This window comes from Schistocerca piceifrons, chromosome 6 (assembly GCF_021461385.2).
Source record: "Schistocerca piceifrons isolate TAMUIC-IGC-003096 chromosome 6, iqSchPice1.1, whole genome shotgun sequence".
NCBI classification, from domain to species: domain Eukaryota; kingdom Metazoa; phylum Arthropoda; class Insecta; order Orthoptera; family Acrididae; genus Schistocerca; species Schistocerca piceifrons.
Genome location: NC_060143.1, coordinates 378,361,951 through 378,385,331, shown reverse-complemented (window position 1 = coordinate 378,385,331; position 23,381 = coordinate 378,361,951). Strand labels below are relative to the sequence as shown.

General features: G+C 37.8%; 1 protein-coding gene across 1 annotated transcript in view; it reads left to right on the top strand.

Annotated features, from left to right (window-relative positions):
* LOC124803101 overlaps positions 1-23,381 on the top strand; it is a 47,161-nt gene that overhangs the window by 12,598 nt on the left and 11,182 nt on the right. The window contains exon 2 of the mRNA XM_047264259.1: positions 11,261-11,434. Within this exon, the coding sequence (XP_047120215.1) occupies positions 11,261-11,434 (174 nt within the window). The remainder of the gene's footprint in view (positions 1-11,260; positions 11,435-23,381) is intronic.

The following is a 23,381-nucleotide window of genomic DNA, read 5'->3' as shown; positions in this document are numbered from 1 at the left end:
AGATAGTGTTGAGGATCAGTGGACAAAGTTCAAAACCATCGTACAATATGCATTAGATGAGTATGTGCCAAGCAAGATCGTAAGAGATGGAAAAGAGCCACCATGGTACAACAACCGAGTTAGAAAGCTGCTGCGGAAGCAAAGGGAACTTCACAGCAAACATAAACATAGCCAAAGCGTTGCAGTCAAACAAAAATTACGCGAAGCGAAATGTAGTGTGAGGAGGGCTATGCGAGAGGCGTTCAATGAATTCGAAAGTGAAGTTCTATGTACTGACTTGGCAAAAAATCCTAAGAAATTTTGGTCTTATGTCAAAGCAGTAGGTGGATCAAAACAAAATGTCCAGACACTCTATGACCAAAATGGTACTGAAACAGAGGATGACAGACTAAAGGCCAAAATACTAAATGTCTTTTTCCAAAGCTGTTTCACAGAGGAAGACTGCACTGTAGTTCCTTTTCTAGATTATCGCACGGCCGGCCGAAGTGGCCGTGCGGTTAAAGGCGCTGCAGTCTGGAACCGCAAGACCGCTACGGTCGCAGGTTCGAATCCTGCCTCGGGCATGGATGTTTGTGATGTCCTTAGGTTAGTTAGGTTTAACTAGTTCTAAGTTCTAGGGGACTAATGACCTCAGCAGTTGAGTCCCATAGTGCTCAGAGCCATTTGAACCATTTAGATTATCGCACAGATGAGAAAATAGTAGATATCGAAATAGATGACAGAGGGATAGAGAAACAATTAAAATCGCTCAAAAGAGGAAAGGCCGCTGGACCTGATGGGATACCAGTTCGATTTTACACAGAGTACGTGAAGGAACTTGCCCCCCTTCTTGCAGCGGTGTACCGTAGGTCTCTAGAAGAGCGTAGCGTTCCAAAGGATTGGAAAAGGGCACATGTCATCCCCGTTTTCAAGAAGGGACGTCGAAGAGATGTGCAGAACTATAGACCTATATCTCTAAAGTCGATCAGTTGTAGAATTTTGGAACACATATTATGTTAGAGTATAATGACTTTTCTGGAGACTAGAAATCTAGTCTGTAGGAATCAGCATGGGTTTCGAAAAAGACGGTCGTGTGAAACCCACCTCGCGCTATTCGTCCACAAGACTCAGAGGGCCATAGACACGGGTTCACAGGTAGATGCCGTGTTCCTTGACTTCCGCAATGCATTCGATACAGTTCCCCACAGTCGTTTAATGAACAAAGTAAGAGCATATGGACTATCAGACCAATTGTGTGATTGGATTGAGGAGTTCCTAGATAACAGAACGCAGCATGTCATTCTCAATGGAGAGCAGTCTTCCGAAGTAAGAGTGATTTCAGGTGTGCCGCAGGGGAGTGTCATAGGACCGTTGCTATTCACAATATACATAAATGACCTGGTGGATGACATCGGAAGTTCACTGAGGCTTTTTGCAGATGATGCTGTGGTGTATCGAGAGGTTGTAACAATGGAAAATTGTACTGAAATGCAGGAGGATCTGCAGCGAATTGACGCATGGTGCAGGGAATGGCAATTGAATCTCAATGTAGACAAGTGTAATGTACTGTGAATACATAGAAAGATAGATCCCTTATCATTTAGCTACAAAGTAGCAGGTCAGCAAATGGAAGCAGTTAATTCCATAATTATCTGGGAGTACGCATTAGGAGTGATTTAAAATGGAATGATCATATAAAGTTGATCGTCGGTAAAGCAGATGCCAGACTGAGATTCATTGGAAGAATCCTAAGGAAATGCAATCCGAAAACAAAGGAAGTAGGTTACAGTACGCTTGTTCGCCCACTGCTTGAATACTGCTCAGCAGTGTGGGATCCGTACCAGATAGGGTTGATAGAAGAGATAGAGAAGATCCAACGGAGAGCAGTGCGCTTCGTTACAGGATCATTTAGTAATCGCGGAAGCATTACGGAGATGATAGATAAACTCCAGTGGAAGACTCTGCAGGAGAGACGCTCAGTAGCTCGGTACGGGCTTTTGTTAAAGTTTCGAGAACATACTTTCTCCGAAGAGTCAAGCAGTATATTGCTCCCTCCTACGTATATCTCGCGAAGAGACCATGAGGATAAAATCAGAGAGATTAGAGCCCACACAGAAGCATACCAACAATCCTTCTTTCCGCGAACAATACGAGACTGGAATAGAAGGGAGAACCGATAGAGGTACTCAGGGTACCCTCCGCCACACTCTGTCGGGTGGCTTGCGGAGTATGGATGTAGATGTAGATGTAAGCAATAAACTTTTCTTATCATCATTTGTGAGAAGTGTCAGGAAAAAAGCTTCATTAACATTTGAAATTATGTGTAAAGTTTGTTGCAAGTTGCTAAGTGCTCACATTCCCAAATACTAGATGAATATAGTCTGGGTCTTTTCTCATGGTGTGTTACACTTCTTTGTCAACCTCACCCCCACCCCTTTGAAAGGTAGGTGGTTCTTACCCCGCAGTGCTTTTTTCCAAATAACAGGTGATATGTATGCCAAGTTTGGTTGAAATTGATACAGCATTTAAGGAGGAGATGTTGAACATACATACATGCATACGTACATATTTTCAGATATCTGGTACGTGGGGGTAAAGCCCCACATGATATAAAAATCCACACCGAGCTTTTTAATTGCACGGCATTGACTCAGGAATTAATTTTTTGTCAGAAGAAACCCAAAACCATGTTCTGAAATAGTGTCTTGTTTCTCCACTAGACAGTGCCACAAGTTCCTCCAAAAAATCGTAACACAACACACACAAATGTCAGACTAACTGATGTTAATCCACCTGATGATGGAGGTTTAAACCTTTGAAACGCGTCATGGAAATAAACAAAATGGTGACTGGTAACTGTAAACTTGTTGTTTCATTTAATGCCATAACTAATATAAACTCTTCACATGTTTGAAATGAAAGCTATGATGAACTTCCTTTTTCTTTGTAAGGTTCTATATTTTAGCTAGAAAAGGGTCATTTTCTACTATTAGCTGTAGTGCCATCTCGAAATTTCAGCAGTATGTTGACCCAAACCCCATAGTTGTGACTTCTGAATGCCATGCCTTGTATGACAAAGTTTTTGACCACAGCAACGACTCATTTTAACATGTACCTCATGTACTTTACTTCCATCTCAAGCTGAGATGTTAGTTTCTTACCTTTTCTCCCCATGATTTTTTTGTCTAGCTTCTAAAGTTAACACATATTTTCTATGATCAGCTGAATTTAAATGGACAGTTAATCAGAACTGACCATTTTTCCAGTCACTAAATCCCTCATTAGGTGTTGGAAAGTAAGATGTTCCATTAAACAACAAACATGATACATAAAATACACTATCCTTGCTTTGAGAGTAAAATAAAAATAATCTTTGTTGTTTCTTAACACATGGTACTCAAAAACAAACCTTTATTTAAGTAGCTTGGAAATGCTGTATATTGCCTGTATGAATTACTGAAATCACAATCCATATTGCATGCCACATGTCCTGATTTAGCAAAATGATCACAAAGTAATTCATTTGTAATCCATTTTGCAGGATCATCAGAAACTGATTCATTATCATGGCTCACTTTATATACATCATTTGGGTCAACTGAAATGATTGTTTCCATATTGTCATTATTGTTTCAAATATGGGAAATGACTGGCTCTGGTAAACCACACACTGCCCATTTTCGATACTGTTCACAACTTCCACATTTTGTACACTCTGGCATCTCTAGACTTGAGATTAGCCTGAAACTAACTGGCTTTGTTTTATTTTTAAATAGCAGATTGATTTTTGCACTCTTTATCACAATTTCCTCCTTCTTTAAAGCCTTATCTTTCGCAAGTTCCCAGTATTGGGAAACACATACTCTGTTCTGATTGACACTCATGTTAATTAACAATGAATTATAAATCACAAACTAAACACTAAATCATTGCACTGTTCACAGTTTCAAATTAAAGAGAACTGCCAGCCAATTGGCTGGCTGCTAGAATGACTGGCACTATTTTATTGGAATTTGAATGGGCATTGTTGAGTGTTGACACTGGTTACTGCTCTGATAGTTTTAGTGCATCTCCCATCAAAAAGCTTAACTGCAAGCAAAGAGATTTGCCTTTCTAATACATACCACTTGATAAGACATGACATTGAATAAAGCGAATACTGGACACATTGCCATACTGTTATGTCATTATTAAAACAAAACCTGTCCTTTTTCCACTGCCTTACCAAAACATTCATGAAATTTGAGCTGATTGTCGCCCATGTTATTTATATACATTTCACTGTTAGATTTGCATTCCCACCACCATAGGCAGTTGCCTGGGCCTAAATGTGCCTCTTTGTGCCTACTTTTGCGTGTATATGGGGGAGGGGGGGGGGGGGGGGGTTACACTTAAGAATTTTTTTCCACCTTGGAATACTTTGAAAGTATAAAGTGCAATTTGTCTTTATTTGTGCTGTTCACTGTGTCAGTCAGGTTGTGAGAATAAGCTCTGTAGAAAGCCAATAACTTTGACAACATGTTTCAGAATGTAAGACTGTACCACATGGCTGAACACTGTAGATAAATTTAACACCCTTCCTGCAGTTATATGGTGTAAAACAGCACAGAATCGGACATAATATGTGTACAACATATGTGACATAAGCATATGCCATACTCCCAAAAAGACAAGTTTCAGGTCATGAAATATGCAGGGATTTAAATACCTATTAAAATTGTGGATCAGATATAGCATTAAATCCTAGTGTGGCAATTACATTTCAGTTGCCATGTGAAGTTATTGCTAGACACTCCTTCATTTACACAGTACAACAAATACAGTCACTGCACAATTTCACAATCAGATCCGTGGATTGGCCAAGTTGTCATGAGGCATACAATGAGAGTCTATGGTCTGATAGAGATTTGTGCAGTTACAATATTTAGAAGAGTCCAAGGGATTTCTGGTAGAGACTTCAAATTCCAGTTGGTGATTTCATGTCAAATCATACTGATCAGGAGTTAATGTGTCACATCACTATTTCAAAGTATTCTGATATGTGTTGAAGTTCCACATGACACTATTTTGATTTTCTGATTATTTGTTAAAACGCTACAGACCTCTCTAAATGAGAGTGTTTGTGAAAAATGGAAAACTGTAGTAAAGGAACCAAAAGTAAGTGATGGTGATCTGAATTTCTTTTCAGTAAATGTTTTGTTCCCAATACTATGAAACATGATTTAATTCATATACACTTCTGAGCTTTCTCTCTTTCTTTCTTTCTTTTTCTTTTTTAAATAAACTATGAAAATGTGTAACTTTACAGATTTCAAAATTATGTTTTGAAAATATGAATAGTCACAGGATATCAACTGTCTTGATAAGTGGTAAAGTGGAAGGACTGCTAACTGTCAGCTATGACATTAATGCATGAAATTCTTAAACAGTCACAATATTTGTACATAAAGATGAAAGAATCTGAAATTTCTTGGTTATTTATAAATTATTTTCTCTAAAACCCCCATCCTAAACGTTCTAAAAATTTCATGGTATGTTAGTTGGTCACTGTACTTAGGGAATGTACAATCAGAGTGGGCAATAATTGTCTGTACAAAATGTGAGAAATTTTTTATGTAGACCTAGCTCCACTCTCAACATTAAAAAAGTGTGGGCTCTTAAATATTTAAATTGATCACTGATTTTAAGTAAATGTCATGCAAAACTGGTATTTCTGAATCAAAATAATTACTTTACAACATTATAAGTGAGTGGGAAAACAATTCATAATTTTGTTCAAAAGCATATTATAACAAAAATAGAATATTTATACCCATTTTTCTTTTTATGGTATTATTCACTAATTATTATTGTGTACTGTCAAGATTTTACTTCTTCATGACTTCCCATGAATTAAAATTGCCTACAATGTAACACTCAATACTGGACTGTTGAAAAGAGTTCATTTTGTTTTTTCATCTGTTTCTCATTGAACTTGTATAGCTGAGCTGAATTTGCACACAGACAAGGATGATCCAACAAGAGCAGTACTTGGGAAATCAGAACTGCACACTGATCTTCTGATGATGGCCATTTGAAAGCATTAGCAGGACCATGAGGTGTCAAAAGAAGACAGTTATATCTTGTAGCTCATGAGAGACACTTTTTATCTGTCTCACCCACCACTGATTGTCATACTCATAAGAAATGAAATGGTTCACTACAAAGTCTTTTAATGTGTTCTGTGGTCTCTGCATTTCATACACAGTAACAGGCTGCATTTCATGGTGAACCATTCTTGCAATTTGTGTGCCACTTTGGGATGCAACTGAGTAGTGACTTGATTAAATTTCTACCACAGGCTTCATAGCAGATGACTCTTCTCTCTTTTTTAAATGGAATTCCCTTCATTTAGAATTAAAAGTTTCATGATTCTGCTTGTGTCTGTGTATGTGCGGATGGATATGTGTGTGTGTGCGCGAGTGTATACCTGTCCTTTTTTCCCCCTAAGGTAAGTCTTTCCGCTCCCGGGATTGGAATGACTCCTTACCCTCTCCCTTAAAACCCACATCTTTTTGTCTTTCCCTCTTTCCTGATGAAGCAACTGTTTGTTGCGAAAGCTTGAATTTTGTGTGTATGTTTGTGTTTGTTTGTGTGTCTGTCGACCTGCCAGCACTTTTGTTTGGTAAGTCTCATCATTTTTGTTTTTAGATATATGATTGTTACTAATGTTGATATGGTATGTACAAACCCAGTAGCATAGTGTCAACAGCTTCATGCTGGAGATTAAATCTTGTTGCGAAGTGTTTACAGAGACCGCCTACCCAATAAAAGGCACTTTTTCCACGACCAGTTGGGCAATTTCCAAGAATGATTGCCTATCAATGTCACAGGTTGCAAACGTGCGATCGTAAATTGATCATCTGGTAGTGGCCATTATGATCAATTATTTGTGATCATCATTTTTATCTGTTTTCCATCGTTCCCTTAGTTGCTCTAAATTACATTCCACAACATATTATTTGTGAGTTGCTTTCGAAACCCAGACGATTTATGCCGGTAGTGAGTGGGATGTCTGGTGTTCTTGACATTTCTTCAGCGGATTCTTTCACATGGACAAATCTAATTCCATGCTTATCCAGCATAGAAAATTGTTTGACTTTTTGTCGCAAATATAGAGTACTCCCAGATGAGGAAAGTAGGGACTGTATAGACTGTGGTGGTTCAAAGTGTGTAAAACTTCTTAAGAAGAGTTTCAGTGCTGAAATACTGTTACTATTTCATTGCGGACAGTGCTGAAAACGAATTAGTATCAGGAAGAATACATGGTTTGACTCTTCCAGATTATCCATCCAGACTAGCATAATTCTTCTATCTTGCTGGATTTGAGAGTACACCTTGCAAGCAACAGCATTGGAAACTGACTTATCTGCTAATACCGTGTGCGACTATTTCAGGTTTTGCAGAGAAGTGTGTTATGTGGTAGTGACGGATGACAGTGCACCAATCGGTGGACCAAGTAAAGTTGTTGAAGTGGACGATTCTCACATAGCAAGAAGGAAGAACCAGAGAGGATGACCTTCAAAGAGTGAAACGATCATATTTGGGTATTCGGTGGAAGAGAACAAGAGTCCCGGAGGTGTTTCATTGTCAGAGTATTGTCCAGAGACGAGGTCACTTTAGTGCATCTGATAAAGCACTTCATACTACCTTGTAGTAAAGTCATTGCAGATGGGTTTAAGTCCTATAAGACACTCAGAGCAGAAGGATTCTACCACGAGTTCGTCAACCACTCTGTACGGTTCATGTCTTCGGATGACCCCAGTGTGCACACACAGAACACTTGAGTGGCTGTGGAAATCTGTGAAGTCTCTCATTAAAAGAGAAGGTGTCCAGGACAAAGAGACGAACTACACTTGTTTCAGTACCTCTGTTTCCACAACTCGCATTTTCAGGGAAAAGTTAACGCATGTGACACTCCACCCATATTCTTGCATGATATTGGCAGAATTTACTCAGGCTACGGCAAAAAGGAAATTGTCCCTGTAGCATACACATCCCATGGACTGTCACATGATGACAACACCAGCGACGAGTAAGGTAAGTCGTTTCCTTTGTAATTACAAGTATTTTTGTAATGCTCTTCTTTTGTCGTTGCCATAGTGACCACCCTAAACATAGTCATAACGCCCGCCACCAGAGTCGCATGATCGATTTATGATTGCACATTTGATATGCAACCCAGGACTTTGATAGGCAATCATTCTTGGAAATTACCACAAGTTTCTGAAAATATCCATTTTTGTTTTAATTCCCGTACTACAGGGTTGACCAAGCTCATAAAGCTGAGAGCGGTTTTCGAAATCAGATGCTCGTCTGTCACATACACATGTTTAGGAAATGCATGGCCTCTAGATGCTATGTCATCAATTATGATGCTGACAGTGTAGCATGCATGTGCACTGTCATGAATGAGATCATCACTGACAATAGCAAAACAGTGTGATGTTCCAAGGAAGTGGGCAACACCTGTGAATATTGATCCTGTGATATGTGCCAGTGATAACTTCGAATTTCATTCTGCAAAGCAACAGACAGTTCTCAGCAAAGTCGGAAAACGAAGAACTAATGCCTCAGTCTTCTGCGATGTGGCTGATTTTACTTCTGCTATGGCCTATCTCTGAATCCTCCAGATATGATGGTGAGCTATTCCTTTCATGTCCAAATGCCTAACCTCTGTAACAAACTTCTCACCAACTCTTCTCCCTCCCACAATGCATAGGTTATGTCACTGTCAGTATACTGAAGGTTTATTGCTTCAACAGTCATCACTTTAGCACCAGGACACATTGCACACTTCTGCAACCAAAATTTATCTTGCAGCTCTTGACATATACACAAAAGCATCGGGTCTATCTCTGTTTACTTCTTTCCTGTGATACTGCTTATGGTGAAACAAACAAGTTTCAAATTAGTGCAGTAAATACATGTGCTTATTTCTTTCACTGGCTGGAATTTTACCCATTTTGATCATAAGGAGTAGAATTTTATGAGACCAATTTTTAAATTTGAGTTCTCCTTTTTCATTAGGAGATATGCTTCTCTTATTGATCTTGTCCTATATCTGTTTACCTTTTTTACTATTTTCTCTAGCAGAGATAACACCAGCCTGGTTAGGATTTTGCTGCTGCAATCTTTTGTCATCACTTAGGTAATATTCCAGAGCAAGATTAAGCATATCATCTTGCAACAGATTTCCACAGTAAGAACATGGGCAAGTCCAAATACCTTTCTCACTCTTTGTTTTACGAGCTTTTGATATCAAATAATATGAAGAAGTGGGTATGTATGTCTGTATCTGCTGCTTAGAGTAGCTACCTCATTTCAGTGTCAGTAACTGTGTCAGTATAGGTGGCTGCTGAGATAGCAGTGGTTAGGTGTTGAAACCATACATCACATTTTGTGCCCATATCACTATCTTCAGGTCCTGCATCAAGTGCATCTACATTATACACTTCACAAAGTTATGAAGATGTTGCTTGTGTAAAACTTGTTTCAATTTGTTCCACTTTTATTTTTACATACTTTTTTCTTCTTGTGCTTCTTACCTTTCCTGGACATTTAAAGGAGGACATATTAGGAGCTACAGCACACTCAGGAATATAAATATCTGCACTGGCTTCTGCAGTTTCACATTTAGGTGATGGTAATCATTCAGGTAGGTTGTCACTAAATTTCTTCTTGCAGCAATTCCCACACAATGGATGTGATGCTAATACCGATACTTGAGGACCAAGATATTTATGCAGTACCCTTGACAGATTTCCAACAACTATGAACTGTTTTTCAGCTTTCTTGAACACCACCATCTTGTGTCTTTTTTTCATAGTCCACAAACCTCACTCTTTCACTACTGAATTTCCCCACTGACATTGAATCTGACAAAAATTTCAAACCAAACACAAAAATCGAAGCAGAATGGTTTCTGTACAAGTTCTCATTCGTTTGTTAAAAACAGAAGAGCACTGGAAACAGTGTTTCCAATATGCATATTTTACTCTAGAAATTCAGTGATGTGAAATATGTGAAGTGTTGGAAAATTTTAACACTTTACACAGAAAAATATTGCTCACTGTGTTTGCACTACTACTAACATACTAACCAAACTATATTTTGTGTGATTCCTAAAAGTTGTCAGATGGGGTTTTTTGAGTAAATAACTTGTAAAAACTCATAAGAAAGTAATTTTTTTACATTTTTAGTAATGAATATTTACATGATACAGATAGCTGGAGCAGAGAAGATACTGTTTATAATTACATCATAGTATCTGCCAACATGACAGAAAAGATAGCATTGTGTGACTTTCCAAATTAGAAAAAAAAGTGGAACAATTGACTTAAATCTCGTATTTTTGTCTCAAATTTGGAAGTCAAAGGAAGCCCATAACTAAATTTCAACACAGTAACAAGGAGCTTTAATGCAAAACATCTGCCACGTCTCCAGTACTTTTAGTTTATTAGTTATATTTTTTGTTCTCCGCTGCTTTAAGAGTTATTTACAAAATATGCATTTTTCAATGGGCCGTACAATTTACAAAAATTAAGATAAAATGAAAATACTTTATTTTTTAAACTTATGTTATAGAGGTCTAATATATATTTTTCCAGAGAAATTCATGACCACAAGTTGACTTGACCTGTATGATTTGAAATGAAATCACACAGTGAGGCAGCTGAGTTGGTAGTAGGGTTCAAGCAGCTCAGGATCATATTATCTGCCCATGCGATTTGGTGTGTCACCTATCATTCAGAGATGGTGGTGAGTACCACACGGTCCTGGCTGAAATGATTGTCTGCATGGTACTGATATCCATTTTAAGATCGGTGTTCATCTCTGACTGGGCTATGAGAATCATCCCGCCTGAAGTTGCCAGAGGTGCTGGAACACTATACCACTGTGTCTCATGTCACAATGCTACCTGCCCACCTTTCATATTAAAGAGTACGGATATGGCACTGTGAGCAAAACATTCAAGTGCACTTCAAAGAAGCTGCTGCATGAACAGTAGTTGCTTTATCATCTGCTACTCTGTTGTACATTACAAAATTGACTTCAGTCGCTTCTTATAACTTCTCTGCCACCAGTTAACCTTTTACATCTGCTGAATGCTACTTGATATCATACTCTTACATTGACATATTACAAAGCTGTAATGGAAAAGCATACTCTTACACTGACGTATTACAAAGTTGTAATGGAAAAGCAGATGTGATCCCAGATGATGTGTTTTTGTGTGCAGAGGGCCTGACACTGCACCTCTTCCGGAACCGAGAAGCAATGGGTGGTGTGCTGGCGGAGGCCATGGCTTCTTTCCCTCGACTGGCCTGCCTCGAGTTCAATGGTTGCCTGAGGCAGGCACCGAGGCGGTACCTGCGACTTCTCTGCCGGCTTGCCTGCAGTGTCCGATGCGATTGTGAGTTCATATGTTCAAATGTGTGTGAATTCCTAGGTAACTAATTGCTGAGGTCAACGATCCCTAGACTTACACACTACTTAAACTAATATATGCTAAGAACAACACACACACCCATGCCCGAGGGAGGACTCGAACCTCTGGCAGGAGGAGCCGTGCAGTCCGGTACGTGGCACCTCAGACCACACGGCCGATTGTGAGTGATCTGCTCTATGTTAGATATTCTTGAAATAAGTTCATTTTGCCAGTAAGGGTGAACCGACAACAAGTTTGGTAAATTTCTATAAAGTACTGACAACATTTTGCTTTGTAACGTGATTGCTGGTAAGCATGATCTTATTACTAGTTCTGATCAGTTTTTAAAATAGATTTAATATCCTTTTGTTTGTGAGTAGGTATTGTTATTGAGTGGTTTAACACTTTTTCAGTAATGGGTAAAGATGATTTTTGTATTTTTACTTGTTAAATGGGCTAATGGTTGTGACAGTGCCTATCTGCATTGTCCATTAATCCGTCAGAGTCTGGTGAAACAGCTGTAAATTTATTTCTAGGAATTGTGCAAATGAAATACACTATACAGGTTTCCAAATGATATGGCTTATTTTCCCACATTTATTACCACCAAAAACACTATTGTGACCATATTCATTTTCACATAAAATGTTTTTGTGAAGCAGATATCTACACTATCCATAACACAATACCTCAGTGGCAAATACAATCACAGTATACTTTTACTTGTTAATGGACATCTTAAGTTGCATGATGGCAGGTAGTAAAACACAGAGATTATTTTTAGACATGGAAACATCTAAACATCATAAACGGATAATAACTTTGAAGCATTTCCCTATCAATGTTTAGGCATTAATCGAAATTTAACTGAGAGCTTTCCAAAGATATAATATATGAGGTGACATGATATTTACAACTTCAATACATGACTCTTACATATATTCCAACAGCTGCAATAAATTTACGCACAGATGTTATGAGTTTACTTCCCAGCTGCAGACTCTTTACAGACTAGTTGCACTTAGATATTACTGATGCTATGTCTGAGGCCAGACACAATTTTAGTTGGTGTTTAACTATGAGAGGTGCTCAGTAAGTAAAACAACAGGTTTTTTTTTATGAAAGCTGGTTGGTTTTATTCAGGATCCTACTACACAATATCATTCCCCCACTCTTTTGGCTACAAAACCCTATTTTTCAACATAATCTCCATGAAATTCAACAGCCTTATTCTGTCTTACCAGAAAGCCCTGTATGCCCGCATGGTACCACTCTGCTTGTTGACATCAGAGCCAATGTCAGCAATAACTTCCCCATCATCCATGTATTACTTCCTTCAGTGTGCATCCTTCATTGGGCCAAACAAATGAAAGTTGAAAGGTGCAAATGTGGGCTGTAGGGTGGATGAGGAAGTTTTGTGAGCTCCTCGTGGGTGCGAAGACTTGTGTGAGGCCTTATTGCGGCATGGAGAAGGTCATTTGCATTTGTGTAGCAATGGACACGCTGAAGACATTTCTTCGATTTCATAGCTGTGTGCGGCCAGCTGACATGTGGGAGACTGGACAGTTTTGAGCAACCTTGTTGGCGTTTCCCACTACGTCTCACCATGCTTTTGTTCACTGCCAGGTCTCCATAGACATTCTGCAAGTGCTTATGAATATCTGTGTAGATACGGTTTTCCACCAAACGAAACTCAATGACTGCTCTTTGCTAGGAATGACCTCCTTATAGATGCAATTTTGAAGGCTACATATAGCACCACCACCTGTCAGAACTTCATGAAACTACAGGGGCTGAAGTGGGAATATTCCACGATGTCCCACAAAAATTTCTTAATTTTTTCAACTGAAACTGGTTGAGAAAAAATGTGTTGCAGTGGTTATTGAATGCCCATCGTGTTTAAAGACTGGACAGAACATATTATGATCTCGAAAATTACGTAATCATTTCAAAAATGGCTAAGTTAGATCTTGCCACTCAGAATGGACTATCAGCAGTGATTTTGTTTGTGAAATATGTCGTGGTCTAGGAAATTAGAAAAGTTTATAAAACCATTTTATACATCTACGTTGGTAATATCCTGTTTATGAATACAAGGTCCATATGGAGAATTATGGTAAATTATGCAAAAATATTAACTGATGACTTAGTCAAACGGTAAAGTATGCCATCTGTTGTATAAAAATTAGCTCAGCAAAAATATGGTGATAAAGGTCAGAATCTAAAATGCACAGACGCAAAATCTGTAATGGAAAATGCAGCTACTCCTGAACTTCAGTTAGTTTTACAGAAATATGTTTCTGAAAAGTTGGAATGCCAGTATTTCTAATGAGTTTTGCCACCAAGTCCACAAATAGATACCAGCTAACATGAAAATTTTGAAGTTGAATGGAACTGTAGTAAAAAGTTCACTTAGTCATAACTTTTGATTAATGGAATTTTCAGTAAACCTACATGTACGATTAGAATCAGTACATTAAAAATAATGCCTTTAATGATGAGTTTAAGATTTTGCAATATTTAGGCACCTGTCACATGAATGTTACTCAAAAAATGTTCAAAAATCAAAAAATAGTAAAATTAAAAAATTAATTATAATTAGAGGTGCAATGAGAGTAATTGGGAAATTCATAACACCCTCCCCCTCCTCCCTCTACCCACCAGAAAAAGGAGTTGTACAGACAGATATTACGAAGTAGCTGACTTGATAATTCAGTGGTATATGAGTGATTGTTAAACATTTCTCCATAATCATAAAAATAATTACAACTTAAATCATCTGACATCCAAAACATTACAGACATAGCACCTATAATAACGTCATGTGGTCATCATCATTATATAAAAATTAAGGACATGCTGTAGAGTTTTATAGGCAACTGCACACATTCACACTTGAAAAAGATTAATAAAAATGGTTCTTTTCGCAATAGTTTTCTTTTTTTGTCTTACACGTATTCTGAAAATTTGATTATGTAACTCACAGTTTTGTTTAAAACACGTAACACACACTTTGTTGTGACCTGCCTACTCCTTTCAAAGGTCCAGACTGTGGATCCATATCCCAGACACCTTGGTTCACTAGCTCTAGGTATTCAGACATATGGAAAAATACATGAAACACACTCTAAGTAAAGCAATAATACTTACTTCTACACCTGGAACATAATGGCTCCAATCTTTCTATGTATGAAATATAGATTCCAAATATTTGCTGAATTTTTTAAATTATCATGCATAAATCAGTCTAAAGGGCCTGGAAGGTGTTCGTCAAACCTATACTTTGTGAGGACAACCACTGCGATAAACATCACTGACATGTTGTGAGTGTAATATCTGTGACTTGATCAGAGGCTCTAGTTCATTCTTAGTGTCCATGGTGAACATTTGTGTGTCTTTTATTTGTGTATATATTCACTCAATAAAATGTAAGTCTACTGTACCATGCCTTATCTCATTTATACCATACACAACGTCATTACACACAAAAATCAGAATTACTGGATTTACCAAACTTTACTGAAAGTCTCTGAAATGACAATTTTACTAGGCTTTAATTCTGTCAGAATGCCACATATTCAGTTTGTTTATTGACTGTGGTTAATTAGCAGCATACTTTTCTTAGTGCATTGCTACTTGAAATCATTAACACCAAAGACATAAACAGCAAATTTTTAGAATAATGAAAAATAAAATATGCAGAAGTAAATGGTTAGCAATTGGTCAGAACTTTAATATTTCATTCAATTTCTTCTTTAAAGTGCTATAAACTGCCAGTGCTGCTCACATATAGCTTTAGTTCACACAGATGTTTTACCATATCAAAACCATCTTTATCTTCACACAGCCAGATGTATTGTTCACTTATGCCTGTATCTTCATTAAATACTTTCTTTAACTGAAGAAGTGCATTTGCAAATTAAACTGCTTTAAAGACAAGGTCCCTAACTCTTGCTACTTCACACAATACCTCACATATTTCCCATTATTACTTCAAATATTCCATTACATTTTATTGCTTCACATACAATACTCATTGATTCATTACATCATTACCATTGCTTCATTACCACATCATCATACAATCATTAATCAGGAATATCCTTGCTTTCTTTCATAAGCAAAAAATGACTCTGTTAAACAACAGTCCACTGCAACAAATCAATATCATTATTTAACGCAATAGTTGGATCATTCTAGTGACTGCAAGCAGATCGAGATGAGTGGCCTTGCATGTGGAGTTTCAACAAGACTCACAATTTGCTTCATTGACCCCAAAACTGATCATGGCCCCCTGGTTCTGAGTCAAGTGGAAGGACTGAACCAGAGACTTTGACAGTTCTGTCACAAGCTAGGCTGCAACTTCCTAGACTTGTGCCACGGGGTTGAGAACTGTAGGGTCCCCGTAAATGGGTCAGGTGTGCACTACACATCACAGGCTGATACCCAGGTAGCTGACTGTGTGTGGAATGCACACAAAGGTTTTTTAGACTAGGCAGCTCTCTGTCCAGCCCAGATAATGATTGCTGTAGGAGACCCAAAAGCATTAAAGTAAGATTTAAAGTAATGCCCCCCCCCCCCAGGTGACAGCATAAAAAATCCTAGCAGTTAACAGCTGAAGAATTCACAACAAACTGCCAGAGTCTGAAGTGTTTTTGGAAAGCAGTGAAGCTCACATTGAAATAGGTACAGAAAGCTTGTTTAAATATCTGAAGTAAATATGAGTGAGATTTTTTGGGAAAATTTAAGTGTATATCAAAACAGTAGGCTGATGCAAAGTGAAGGTGGTGTAATTGACACAATAGACAAGGAATTCAAATCCACAGGGATACAAATTGATGCTACATGCAAGATTCTTTGGAAAAAACTCAGTGTCAGGGATGGGTATAAAATTGTAATTCTGTCCTTCCATCAACTACCAGACTCACCTCTTCATATGGCTGAAGATGTTAGAGAAAATGCCAGTTCACTACTATGTAAGTTTTCCAATTGTCCTGTAATCATCAGAGGAGACTTCAGTCATTCAACAACAAATTGGAGAAATTACAGTTTTGTTAGATGTGAGTATGACAAGAAATCCAATAAAACAGTACTAAATGCTATGAAAACTACCTGGAACAGATAGTTCGGAACCCCACTTATGATGGAAATATATTAGACCTAATGGCAACAAACAGACCTAACCTTTTTGAGAATGTCCACATTAAAATTGGTATCAGTGACCATGAGGCAGTTGTATATAACAATGACTACCAAGGTACAAAGACAACTAAAGCAAGTAGAAAGATTTATATGTTCAGTAAACTAAATAAAATCAGTAGATTCATATCTCAATGAGGAAAAAGGAACTTTAAGCACAGGATAGAAGCATGTAGAGGAATTGTGGTTCAAGTTTAAAAGAATAGTTGACCATTAACTGGATAGTTAATGATGGAGGAATCCTCCATTGTATACAGTCACTGTACAAAAACTTCTAAAGAAACAGAGACAAGAGATATGCTAAATGAAACCTATTTAACTCCTAGGAGAGCAATGAGTGAAACCTTCAATGACTACCATAGCAGAATGTTGTCAAACGATCTTCCACAAAACCCAAAGAAATTCTGGTAACCTGTAAAGGCTGTTACTGAGAGTAAAGTAAACATCCAGTCATTTGTGGATGAGACAGGAATTGAAATAGAGGGTAACAAAGTAAAAGCTGAAATGCTTGACTCTTGTTTTTAAATGTTGCTTTACAAAGGAAAACTAAGGAGTCTTGTCACAATTTCTGATACCAGATATTATTGTCAGTCATAGATATTATTGTCAGTATTATTGTCATAGATATTATTGTCAGTGGCATTGTGAAACAGCTGGAATTATTAAACTTGAACAAAGCTCCAGAGCCCAATCGAATCTCTGCCAGATGCTATATTGAATTTGTGGCTGAGTTAGCTCCTGTTTTAACTATACTTATATATTCCTCAAACAAAAAGCCAAGCCCAGTAGTTGGAAGAAAGCCGCACACCCACCTACAAGAAGGATTGCAGAAGTGACCCACAAAATACCATGCAGTATGCTTGAAACCCATTTGTTGTAGAACCTTTGAATATATTTCCTCGAGCCTACAATCGTGGATTCTGAAAACACCGATCATGTGAAACACAACTTGTACTTTTCTCATATGACACATTAAAAGCCTTGGATCAAGGCAGTTAGGTAGATGTACTATTACTTGATTTCTGAAAAGCATTTGACTCAGTACCACACTTGCACTTATTATCAAAAGTAGGATCATATGGGATATCAAGCAAAATATGTGACTGGATTAAGGATTTTTTGGTAGGGAGGCTGTGGAAGTCACTTTGGGTGACTTGCGGGACTAGCAGTGCCGGAAGAAAGGATATTGCAGAGATTTGGCTGATCCAAAGCCTTGGGTATGTTTCCAGAACCTTGAGTTGTAAATGCATAACTGTGAAGCTATGGCCATAAAACAGCAGAAACCCAAGTCAGGTGAGACTTACCAGTTGGGATGAGAAGGAAATAGTCCTTCCTTCTGATCCCATCCAGTAAGTCTACCCTGACCCTGGATTCTGGGGGATTTTTCCAAACTCTACCCCTTTTCCTAAACCTATCCAGTCGTTTTCCCTCAGCCCTCTTCCTTCCCCTTCAATCCTTCTGCTGGAAGATGGAGGCACGGCACTGGTTTCAAAAGCCTGCATGAGTAAAACCTTTTTTTATATGTGTGTCTCCTGCTGTCGCTTAGTAAGTAGATTTTTAATCTATCCAATTACATAAGTTGTTTAAAGGCAGAAATGATTAAGGATGGTAGTGACATTAAAAAGGAGTTTAAGAATGACATTAGTAGTCTGGGTTCAAAACTAGACCATACTAACCAAGAAGCTGGTGTAATTAATGTTAACCTTAAAATGTGGACAGAAAGGTAGACTCAGTGAAAACATGTTTAGAAAATAATTTATAAGAAATGTCAAAAAAGTAGCATCAAAATTAAACAGTTTTGGTACTGACAAGCTATTGAGCAAACACATAATTGAAAACCAGTGTAATAAGAAGATGGAAGTTGATGTTCTCAGTTCTTGTTGTGATGATGTAACAGAAGTAGTGAAAAAAATGTTCCTTGTATGACAGTAATGAAATAATTAACAATGCAAAGCAAATGGCTACTGTTAATATTGAGAAAGTGGGGGTAATTAAAGAGCATGTTAGTAATGCCTTTGCAGATACTGAAACTGAATGTTTGGAAATAAAGAATAAAATTATGAACAAAATTTATGATAATGTTGAAGAAAAGAATAAGAGTGATGTACTTAGTAATAACATCTGGGGTGGGAAAAGAGATTTTCCAATGATGAGGATGTTCACACAGCCGTTTTCAAATGTCTTCATGACCAGAGGATGATTATTGTTATTGAGGTAGTGAACGACTGATATAAACCATTGCTTACAAAGACTTCATGACTATGATGAAAAAGATTGTGATGTATGTACGTCACTTTGAAATTTAATGCAGCATTCAATGATTGTGTCTGTGCCTGCCAGAATAATGTGTAAGTTATGTTTTTAAGTCTCCTCTTATACTAGACAGAATCAATTCCAGTGTACTGTTGCAATAAAACCCAACACATTCTGTTTCTCCCCGTGTAATACTTTATGAGATGACTTAATGTATCTGCACAAAGGTGACATTAATGAAGAGAAAGATGTCATATTTCCGGGATTGAGTGCATGTTAAGCTCACATGAGGCACATTCTCATGACACTGTAGGGGTGTTGAATGCCACTACCTTTGAGACTAATTGTTAGCTCAAAAGCTTGCCATCAGGACCATCAATAATATTACTTCATGAGCTTCATGAAGGTCATTGTTTAATAAGCTAGGAATTTTTTATATAGTTCAGTGTGTACTCTCTTTTAAGATTTATTTTTGACAGCATATGTTTGCATGAAAGAGGTCTTTTACTGATAATAAAAATCAGTTTCACTTGAAATGCAATTTGCACTATCAGAACAAGACACAAAATAAATTTTAATACAGACTTTGCTTCCTTGTCTAGTGTTCATAGTGGAGTTATGAACTCTGGTGCAAAGAGATTAAATAGGATCCCACTGAATACAGAGCCATACTGAGGTAATTCTACGGCCTTGACAGAACTTCCAAAGCTGTGCCCCCTCCCCCTTACCATTCTCTCCCTCTGGACCTGTAAAATTACTTCTCTGCAATTTGTTGTACACAGATTTAGCAAATTATGTGATTGCTGAAACTGTGTTCAAAAGATGGTGCAGCCACTGGTATCATAAAAAAGCACGTCTTAGTCCATACTTTGAAAGATCTCTGAAAAATCTAAATGGGAAGCCATGTCAAAGCTCTTCATCAATTCTTTCACAAGGAACTTGAAAGCAGCTCCACTGTATCAATATCTCTGAGAAAAACTGACTGCACAATTTTCAAGATACTATATAAGCTTTTATTTATGGCATGTTCTAACAGAGAATTAAAGGCAGATTAAATGGTGCAATTATTTCTACATCTACATCTACATTTATACTCCCCAGGCCACCCAACAGTGTGTGGCGGAGGGCACTTTATGTGCCACTGTCATTACCTCCCTTTCCTGTCCCAGTCGCGTATGGTTCGCGAGAAGAACGACTGCTGGAAAGCCTCCGTGCACGCTCAAATCTCTCTAATTTTACATTCGTGATCTCCTCAGGAGGTATAAGTGGGGGGAAGCAATATATTTGATACTTCATCCAGAAACGCACCCTCTTGAAAGCTGGACAGCAAGCTACACCATGATGCAGAGCACCTCTCTTGCAGAGTCTGCCAATTGAGTTTGCTAAACTTCTCCGTAATGCTATCACACTTACCAAATAACCCTGTGACAAAAAATTTGAGTTCTCTTTTCCATTCTACTTGCTATTCTATCAAATACTCTAGCCCAAATGGTTCCTCCTACTCCTGTAGGATTATGGATGTTTACACTGCAGCCTCATTGCTGGCTCTTGATGAAACAAATAGTGATGGGCAAACCAGGAACTACAAAGTTCTTGATTCTAATAAAGTTACTGTTTTTCTTGATGGATGATCTTGGTTCTTACTTTCTAGTCCTTGTTTCTCAGTTCTTGCTTTTAAGTTCTCTGTTTTCTGTCTCACTTCTTAATTCTCACTTTTATATTTTCAGTTTTTGGGTCTCACTTCTTAATTCTCATTTCATTGTTCTGGCTTCTAGGTTGTCACTTCTTGGTTCTTGCTTCTCATTTCTCACCTGTGTATTGATTTCCACTGAACAATAAAAGACCGAAGTTTACGATTTTCAGATTTGTAATTGTTTTAATTTTGTGCCTGCTGCCTTTAAAATGGCAATTTGGGGAATGCCATCGACTTCTTCATTTGTTAAACAAAGTATAAAGTGGAACTGAAATATATGTATTAAAACATACAACACAGCATTTTACGGACTACAATATGCAGTTTTTTTCTTCAAAAAAAAAAAATGCCTCCAAAATTCACATGCATCTCATACTCGAAATTAATATAAAAATGTCCAGTGTTTGATTTAAAATTCCCACCATTCTTAAAAATGGCCATATATTCAATGCTGCAGGAAACCTATCTCTATCCGGCAACATTGGATTCAACTGGCAGCAGCAGTGCACCAATGTGACATGAGTTGCAGGGATTCACAAGCTTGCTAACCTTGTCTCTGCCCCCCTCCCCTTTCCTTCGCCACAATCCCAGAACACTGTCTAGCTCATGATGCGTCATACGTCATTGCAGTCTGCCATGGCAGTGAACTTGAATCAACAGTGATTGGTGTTATCTGTAACAGTCCAATGCTTTTGTTAGTAGCTAGTTTCGTAATGGAAAAAAAAGGTATTCATTTGATATTTTGATATGGGCTATAAATTGAAAGTAATAGCATATGCAAAAGAACACGAAAACAGAGCAGCTGAGTGACACTTCAGCCCTCCACCAACAGATTGGTGGCCTAGTAAGGAAGAAATGAAAAAATGAGGAATACTAACAGTGCAAATAGAGGACTGACTGCAAAAAAGTCAAAACTAGAAGATGACTTATTGAAATGGATTGAAGCACACTGTCAAAATGGCACTGGAATTAATAGAAAAAAGATTCAAATACATGCTCACAAACTAGCACTACAGTGGAACTCTACAGACTTTAATGGTGGAGTTGGTTCGTGCTTCATGTTTATAAAAAGTCATGGACTTACCATGCAAACAGAAACCAAAATATCTCAGAAAATACCAATAGAAAATGAAGAGAAGATATTATCTTTCCATCACTTTATTATTCATCACCAATAGAAAACTAGTGTGGAACTAAGCCAAATAGGGAATATGGACGAAACAACTCTGACATCTGATGTGCTGAGTAACAGAACTGTTGCCGTGAGAGGTGCTAAAACTGTAACTATAAAAACATGAATATAATAGAGGGAAACATTCCATGTGGGAAAAATATCTCTAAAAACAAACATGTTGTAACTTACCAAATGCAAGCGTTGGTATGCTGACCGAGAGAATAACAAACACAAACACACACACAAATTTCAAGCTTTTGCAACCCACGGTTGCTTCATCAGGAAAGAGGGAAGGAGAGAGAAAGACAAAAGGATGTGGGTTTTAAGGGAGAGGGTAAGGAGTCATTCCAATCCCGGGAGCGGAAATACTTACCTTAGGGGGAAAAAAGGACGGGTATACACTCGCGCACACACACACATATCCATCCACACATACACAGACACTGGATATGGGTGTATGTGCGAGTGTATACCTGTACTTTTTTCCCCCTAAGGTAAGTCTTTCCGCTCCCGGGATTGGAATGACTCCTTACCCTCTCCCTTAAAACCCACATTCTTTTATCTTTCCCTCTCCTTCCCTCTTTCGTAATGAAGCAACCGTGGGTTGCAAAAGCTTGAAATTTGTGTGTGTGTTTGTGTTTGTTATTGTCTCTATCAACATATTAACGCTTGCATTTGGTAAGTTACAACATCTTTGTTTTTAGATATAACTATAAAAACAAGTGGACATAAAAAATGCACTACACTGTTGTCCTTTCATGTTGTGCTGATGGTACTAAACTTAATCCAGTGACCATTCCCAAGCACAAAACAATGCCAAAACCTTCTGAAATACCTCCAAGTGTTGTTGTTCATGTACATGACAAGGGTTGGATGGACGGGGCTGGTATGAAATTGTGGGTTAATAGAGTGTGGGAGAGAAGGAAAGGCGGTTTACTGAAGAAAAGTTCTCTTCTCATACTAAATCAGTTTAATAGCCATTAGAAAAATTCTGTGGAAGAGAAATTGTGACAGGGAAATACAGAGCTTGCTGTTATTCCAGGAGGATTTGCTTCACAACTGCAACCTGTTGATGTCCCAATAAATAAACCATTTGAAGTATATAAGAGAGAGTAATGGAACAAATGGATGATGGATGAAACCCAACATGAAGTTACACCGAAGGGAGTTTCAAAATGATGTACAATCAAACAGGTGTGTCAGTGGATAAGACAATCATGGTCTAGAGTGAAAGAAGACATTATTGTTAAAACTTTCATAAAGTGCAGCATAAGTAATTCTCTTGATGGCAGTCAAGGCCATTTTATATATGGCGCGGACAGTGATGATGACAATGAGTAAGAACAAGAAGATAAAGAAGAAGAAAGTTCAGATGATGATTTTCATGGATTTGAAAGGTCAGGTCAGTTTTATGAACTAAGAACTTCTTTTACTCTGGCTTTGCAGTTGGTAATAAAAATGGTACAAATGTTATTTTAAAAAAAATGTTTAAAAATTAAGGTGCGTCTTACAGCCCATAGCATCTTAGAGTCTGTAAAATATTTTATATTTCCAAGAACAGATACGTATAACTACGGAATGAAATGTTCCATTAACTTTCAAAGCTCATTGTG